The sequence below is a fragment of the Trichechus manatus genome, unplaced genomic scaffold (genome assembly GCF_000243295.1).
Source record: "Trichechus manatus latirostris isolate Lorelei unplaced genomic scaffold, TriManLat1.0 scaffold00180, whole genome shotgun sequence".
Classification (NCBI taxonomy): domain Eukaryota; kingdom Metazoa; phylum Chordata; class Mammalia; order Sirenia; family Trichechidae; genus Trichechus; species Trichechus manatus.
The window spans coordinates 1,004,598-1,012,789 of NW_004444116.1; the positions used below are offsets into that span (position 1 = coordinate 1,004,598).

The 8,192-nt window shown below is 39.2% G+C and overlaps 1 protein-coding gene across 1 annotated transcript; it reads left to right on the plus strand.

The window, feature by feature from the left end:
• Nucleotides 1-6,891: 6,891 nt before the first annotated feature.
• Nucleotides 6,892-7,833, plus strand: LOC101360616 (olfactory receptor 2B2-like). Its single transcript, XM_004387063.1, has one exon. It carries the CDS (start codon nt 6,892-6,894, stop codon nt 7,831-7,833), a length of 942 nt encoding a protein of 313 aa, XP_004387120.1.
• Nucleotides 7,834-8,192: the final 359 nt, after the last annotated feature.

An 8,192-nucleotide genomic window follows, 5' to 3' on the forward strand; every position in this document is an offset into this window, starting at 1 on the left:
AATTTGTTTAAAAACTTCCTCCATGTTATAGATACTAAATCTTTTTTTTTTTCCAGAATTATAAATGTATGTTTTCCAAATCTATCAATTTTGAAAAGAAATTGGAATGAACCTCAATATTACAGCATAAGAAAATAAACACTGGCTGGATTAACTACTATAATATAAATAAACTTTTAAATCTTACAAGAAAATATAAGGGGCATATACAATCTCAAGCTGAGGAAGACCTTAGTAACTAGGCCTGGAAATTCTAACTTCATGAAAGAAAAGACAGATATATTGACTATATAATAATTTTTTAAACTGCTTTATTACGTAAAAATTACCAGAAAAAAAATGCCATTGTGTCATTCTAAGTTAATTAGCAATTTTCTTAACATACATTAGGTAAGGGTCTATTTTCTGGCATAGATATCAAAGGCTTGGTGACATGACCTCAGATGGAATTTTAGACAATTTATACATGAAATAAAAAACTCCTTCCTAATGGAAGGAATTGGATGGCTTCAGAAAACTCACTGAATAGTTTACAAAAGAAAACTAATCCCAATTCAATAGCATAAACTTCAAACTTTCTTTGACAGGGCATTTTAGCCCTACTGTAGCTTCTTTTGTCTTAAATAAAGTTAAGGATTCAGTCCCCAGAGAAAGGATTTTGTTGAACAAATCAATGAAGAAAGAGGAATATAGCATCATAGAGATCTCCTATCTCTCTCTTCCCACTGAGTATGTGGTTAATTACTATAAACTACAGGGGAGAGTTTTGCAATTTAGAGTTGGAGACTTCTGCCAGAGACCAAAACAAACACTAATATTGATAGAGAAAGTATACCATACTTCTTACTATTTTGTAAAATTGATTGGAAAAAGTCTCTGAAAATTACAATTGATTCCCTAGCGCTAAGCAAGGTGATAAGAGAACAACATGTCCTGGTCATCTGCAACTCTGAATGGAGACCTCATGACTTGCTACATATTGAGAGGAACTAAAAGAAGTTTAATGAATTTCATCAAATCAGTTATACAGTTAATAGCATATGAAGATATCATTGTATCTGTGCACTTTAAGTTAGTTCTATTTGACTTGCTACATATTGAGAGGAACTAAAAGAAGTTTAATGAATTTCATCAAATCAGTTATACAATTAAGCAGCATATGAAGATATAATTGTATCTGTGCACTTTAAATTAGTTCTATTTGAATTCAAGACTTCAGACGTAAAAATAAATCGATCCATTTTCAGTGCTTAAAATGGAGGTAAGTAGACTATATTTCAGAAAATTACTAAATAATATGATACTAAAATTTGCGTATTGTAAGTACTCATTTCATGAACTGTTCATAATTCAAAACTCAAAAGAGACCAAATTATCTGCTAGGAAAAATCTGATTCACTCAGCTTCAGTTTCTATATATATTTTTAAATATATAATGTTATTTTGAATATATTTGTAATATCTACAAGAAATATGAGCTATATCTTAGGCATCTAGTGCTGCTGTAACAGAAATACCGCAAGTGAATGGCTTTAACAAAGAGAAATTTATTTCTTCACAGAAAGTAAGCTAAAAGTCCAAATTCAGGGCATCAGCTCCAGAGGAAGTCTTTCTCTCTCCCTCTGTTGGCCTTCTCACCAACCTCCCCCCCACCCCCACCCCCATCCCACCTAGGAGCTTCTCCACACAGGGACTCTGGATGTGCTCCGCTTTCTTGGTGGTATGAGGTCCCCAATCCTCTGCTTGCTTCCCTTTCCTTTCATCTCTTGTAAGATAAAAGGTGGTGAAGCCCACACTCCAGGGAAACGCCCTTTACATTGGATCAGGGATGTGACCTGGGTAAGAGTGGTGTTACAATCCCACCCTAATCCTCTTTTAACATAAAATTATGATCACAAAATGGAAGATAATCACACAATACTGGGAAACATGGCCTAACCAAGTTGACACATATTTTTGGGGACACAATTCAATCTATGACATTCCACCATTTGGCCCCCCAAAAATCACACCCTTGCAACATTCAAAACATATTCACCCCGTTATACCATAGCTAAAGTCTTAACTCTAAGTCCAAAATCCAAAAATTCCTCTTCATCTATGAAATCTAGAATACAAGTTATTTGCTTCCAAAGGTACAATGGTAGAACAGGCACAAGCTAGATGTTTCCATTACAAATGGGAGAAACTGGAGGAAAAGAAGGGATAACAGGCACCAAGCAAGTCAGCAGAACACATTACATTAGCCCTCAAGGCTTTGAAAATAATCTTCTGTTCTCTGAGACAATTTACACAATGGCTCTGTCCTCCAGACTCTAGGTATTGGACACACTCTCCAGATTCTGAGTGGAGGCCCCTCGGCCCTGGGCTTCAGCTCTGCCTTCCAGGTCCGCTGGGACAGCAACTCGGCTCCCTTGGCTTTAGGTGCACCATTATCCTAGTACATCTAAGTGGCAACTCCACCCTTAGAAGCACCAGAGGCCATCGCTCCACCCTTAGAAACCCCTGAGGTCATGGCCATACAGTTTGAGACTGAGGCAGCTCCGCTTCTTGTGTTCCTTGTCTCTTCAGCTTCTGCTTCCTGGTTTCTTGGCCTCTTGGCCTCAGGTGCCGCACCTGCCCTGCTAGGGCAAGCATTCCAAAGCTCTGTAGCTCCACCAATAAGTGCCCAGAGGCACCTCACTCCATCAGGAAGCCTCCTCCTCACAGGCACTCAGCTCTCTGGCTCCATGGGTCAGCTCCAGCGTCGTCTGGTGCTGGTCTCCTGGTTCTGCTGCTGCAGGTTCTCTGCTGCTGCTGGTCCTCTGCTGCTGCCACTGCTGCTCCTCTATCCATTCACAGTTTCAAAACTGCTTCCACATTTTAGGTATCTGTTAGAGCAGCACCCCACTCTCTTGGTACCAAATTCTGTCTTGGTTATCTAGTGCTGCTATAACAGATACACCACAAGTGGATGGCTTTGACAAAGAGAAATTTATTTCTTCACAGAAAGTAAGCTAAAAGTCCAAATCCAGAGTATCAGCTCCAGGGGAAGGCTTTCTCTCTCTCTTTCAGTCTTCTCATCAACCTCCCCCCGGACTAGGAGCTTTTCCACGCAGGGACCCCGGGTCCAAAGGATGTGCTCTGTTCCTGGTACTGCTTTCTTGGTGGTATGAGGTCCCCAACTCTCTGCTTGCTACCCTTTCCTATTATCGCTTGTAAGATAAAAGATGGTGCAGCTCACACCCCAGGGAAACTCCCTTTACATTGGATCAGGGATGTGACCTGGGTGAGAGTGTTGTTACAATCACACCCTAATCCTCTTTAGCATAAAATTACAATCGCAAAATGGAGGACAATCACACAGTACTGGGAATCATAGCCTAACCAAGTTGACTCATATTTTGGGGGGACACAATTCAATCCATGACAAGCTGTAAAACAGGTGAGTCTTATGTTCTGATCTTCAGTCTGCTACTTACTAGCTCTACAACCTTGGGAAAGTAATATAACCTCTCTGAGCATTTAACTGTTTAGTTACTATTGGTGTAACAGTATATAAGTTACCTTTTATGACTCTGGACCTCATAACCGAAAAAACCAAACCAATTGCTGTAGTCAATTCCAACTCATAGCAACCCTATAGGACAAAGTAGAACTGCCCCATAGAGTTTCCAAGGAGTGCCTGGTAGATTTGAACTGCCAGCCTTTTGGTTAGCAGCTGTAGCTCTTAACCACTACACCACCAAGTTTTCCTATGTCAGGAAAGAAGGAGTAAATTAGGCAGCCCTGGTAAACGGGGCCACTCCAACTACATAGATTTCAGGGGATCTGTACAACAACACTCAAGGAAATTGTGAAGTATGTAAAATCTCTCTTTACTTATGCCATTTATCCAGTTTTGTTAAATTATTTAGCAACATTATTTTGCCAGTAAGACCAAAACATGCTCCCATACTCCACGCTTTAGAAAAGCTTCTTGCAGAGCCTTCCTTCAAAAGAAATTTTAAAGAAGTATTAAGAGTTTAACAAAATTAAGTTTCTTATAAAGTTTTGCACCTTTTGCGAGAAAAAGTCTTAAACTAAAGCAATACTAATCTGAGAGTAAAATACAGAAAGTGAGTTGGTGAGTCGATATTTTAAGACATTATTATAAAATTAATGCCTGCTTGTTAAAAAAATTAGAACAAAAAACGTTGTAAGTCAATTCTGTTTTACTATCCTTATCCCCATTTCCCAGGGGTAACACTTTCTTCTGTTTCTTTCAAGATAACTTTTTATTTCTACGTAAGCATTTGTATATATAAATATATGTAAAATAATATGTTATGATATGATATCCTCTTTGTCTAACTGATAGGATCATGCTATAGAAATGTTCAACAACTTTCTTTTTCCACTTAACCATACATATGAACATCATTTCATATCTATATCTATGACTATACAGCTCCAATTTCTTATTAGCTGAGAGTAAGGGGACTTTTCTTTTTTAAATGTGAAAGTCCTTTGAAAATTTTTAAATTTTATCCAGAGGTTAGATTCTTTATTTATTTGTTTATTTTGTAAGTCTGGTGTTTTTTAATGGTACTTTAGATGCAGGTTTACAGAACAAACTAGTTTCTCATTAAACAGTTAGTACACATATTGTTTTATGACGTTGGTTAACAACCCCATGATATGTCAACACTTTCCCTTCTCAACCTTGGGTTCTCTATTACCAGCTTTCCTGTCCCCTCCTGCCTTCTAGTCCTTGTCCCTGAGCTGTTGTGCCCCTTTAGTCTCATTTTGTTTTATGGGCCTGTCAAATCTTTGGATGAGGGGTGAACCTCAGGAGTGACTTCATTACTGAGCTAAAAGGGTGTCTTGGGGGTCATACTCTCAGGGTTTCTCCAGTCTCTGTCAGGCCACTAAGTCTGGTCTTTTTTTGTGAGTTAGAATTTTGTTCTACATTTTTCTCCAGCTCTGTCTGGGACCCTCTATTGTGATCTCTGTCAGAGTAGTCAGTGGTGGTAGCCAGGCACCATATCTAGTTGTACTGGACTCAGTCTGGTGGAAGCCGTGGTAGTTGTAGTCCATTGGTCATTTGGACTAATCTTTCCCTTGTATCTTGTTTTCTTCATTCTCCCTTGCTCCCGAAGGGGTGAGACCAGTGGAATATCTTAGATGGTTGCTCACAGGCCTTTAAGATCCCAGACGCTACTCACCAACGTAGAATGTAGAACATTTTCTTGATAAACTATGTTATGCTAATTGAGCTAGATGTTCCCCAAGACCATGGTCCCCGCAAGAGTAAGGGGACATTTTTGAGGGGATTAACAGCTCTAGAAAAAGTAGAAGATTAAAATACACATTGCTAACATTTTGTTGAACATGAATACTAATGAAAAATTTACATTCCAATATTGATAAAACAATTTAAAAATTTAGTGTTATGGTAAGATTTTGTTGGGATGAATACATTTTTAGCTGTTGTTGTTGACTTGTATTAGCACTTCCAGGAACTTTAGGACTCTGCATAGCTTCTGCCCAAAGCATCTTAGTGGTCCTGTATCACTGTCATACTTCCACTACACAGCTGTGTTTCTCTGTGCCGGGCACTATGCTGGGCAATTTACATTACAGGTCACATGTATACTTCACATCAGATGGTTACTATGATCCTTATTGTTGAGGTTTATGGTTTGGGGATTATGGAAGGAATGGAAAGGTGAATTTTCTATTGGTTGTTGTTCCCCGACTCACAGTGACCTCATACACAACAGAAGGAAAAGCTACCCAGTCCTGTGCCATCCTCATGAATAGCTTGATATCAGACCATATTTCAGAAGTAGATTGCTAGGCCCTTCTTCCTAGTCCAGAAGCTCCCTTGAAATCTGTTCAGCATCGTAGCAACACACAAGCCTCCACTAACCAACAGATGGTGCATTGGACAGGAATTGAACCTGGGTCTCCCATGTGGAAGGCAAGAATTCTACCACTGAACAACCACTGCACCCTTTCCTTCCCATTGGTAAGGAAGTTTAAAGTTCTAAAAATCGTAATTCCTCTCTGAGCCCCTCAGAGATCTCAGATCACTGTAGTTCTTTTCATCCACACTGCTGTTTTTCTAAATGTCAGAAGCTAAGCTGTGTGCATTTAATAAATGACTTATATTTCACATCAAGACAACTTTAAAAAGTATTATTATCTTCATTTTACAAACGAGGAGCCCAAAGATCAGAGGATAAGAAACATTCCCAGGGCAATGTAACTAATTAGGGAAGGTAGAGATCTGAGCCCAGGCCTGTCAGACTGCAAATTCCATGTTATTATGTAATCCTGTACTACTTCTATGAGCTACTCACAGAAAAAGGATATGTCTCCTTTAAATGTGCCTGATAACTTGCTAGATACTTGTTAGATAAATTGTGGGAGATTTTTGTTTGTTTGTTCATTTGTTTTTGGAGTGTGGTATGGAGTTAAACCATTTAACTGATTCACATAATTAGGCAACCTCATTGACATTGAGGAGAAATACCAAATGGCAGGAAATGTGTCTATATCTACCTAATAGTAGGTATCTAGGTGGAAAGAAGTGAGAACACTGTGTTTATACAACAACAAAAGATCAAAGGATACATTCTGTGAACATTGAAACTGATGATATATTTTTAAATTTTTGAAAGTCATTTTGCTGTTATAAATATAGAAACTCACTTGAAATACTTGGAAAGAAATATTTACATTTTTATCCATACACTTTTCACGTTATTTATCAGTCTATAAATTTATGCAAATTGCTAGCGGAATGATTATAACTAACTGACAGAGCCAAACAACCATGCTTTTATTAACATAGCCAAATAACCATGCCTTTATTGAATTGCTGGCTTTTTATATTTCAGGGTACCAAGAGTTGAAGCATTTAACATGAATAAGGTAAATGAGAGCGTCCCACAAGAATTCATCCTGTTAGGTTTCTCAGATCAACCTTGGCTGGAGTTTCCGATCTTTGTGGTGGTCCTGGTTTCCTATATCTTGGCTATCTTTGGCAATCTGGCAATAATTCTTGTGTCGCGTCTGGACTCCCAACTCCATACCCCCATGTATTTCTTTCTAACCAATCTGTCTCTCCTGGACCTTTGCTACACCACAAGTACAGTTCCACAAATGATGATAAATATATGCAGCACCAGGAAGGTAATTAGTTACGGTGGCTGTGTGGCCCAACTTTTCATTTCCCTGGCCTTGGGTTCCACTGAATGTGCTCTCCTGGCCATTATGTCCTTTGATAGATTTTTAGCTGTTTGTCGGCCTCTCCATTACTCGGTTGTCATGCACCAAAGGCTCTGCCTCCAATTGGCAACTGCATGCTGGATTAGTGGCTTTAGCAACTCAGTATTGCAGTCCACCTTGACCCTTCAGATGCCACTGTGCGGCCACAAAGAAGTGGATCATTTTTTCTGTGAAATCCCTGCTCTGCTCAAGTTGTCGTGTGTTGACACAACAGCAAATGAGGCTGAACTATTCTTCACCGGTGTGCTATTCCTTCTAACACCCCTAACACTCATCCTTATATCATATGCTTTCATTGCTCAAGCACTGTTGCGAATACAGCCAGCTGAAGGTCGGCAGAAGGCATTTGGGACATGTAGTTCCCACCTAACTGTGGTGTCACTTTTTTATGGCACTGCCATCTATATGTATATGCAACCACCATCTCCTGCCTCCAAGGACCCGGGAAAGATAGCATCCCTTTTCTACACAATCATCACACCCATGTTGAACCCTCTTATATACACACTGAGAAACAAAGACGTAAAGGGAGCTTTTAAGAGGTTGGTTGCAAGGGTCTTCTTGATCAAAAAATAAGAAATATGATAAAAAAACAAAAAACCAATTGCCATTGAGACAATTCCGACTCATAGTGAGTTTACAGGACAGAGCAGAACTGCCTCATAGGGTTTACCAAAGAGCGGCTGGTGGATTCGAACTGTCAAGCTTGTGATTAGCAAAGGAGCTCTTAACCACTGAGCCATGAGGGCTCCTAAGAAACATAATAGAACTTGCTAAAGATTTGAAATTTACTTAGCTTAGTAATTAAATTCTCTCCTAGTTGCTCTACTTTGGCAGAACTATTAGAACTCCGGAGCCCTGGTGGCACAGTGGGATGGCAACAGGTTTGGCTTTTTTTTTTTTTTTAAATCAGAACTCTAGTGGTTAAAAACTCA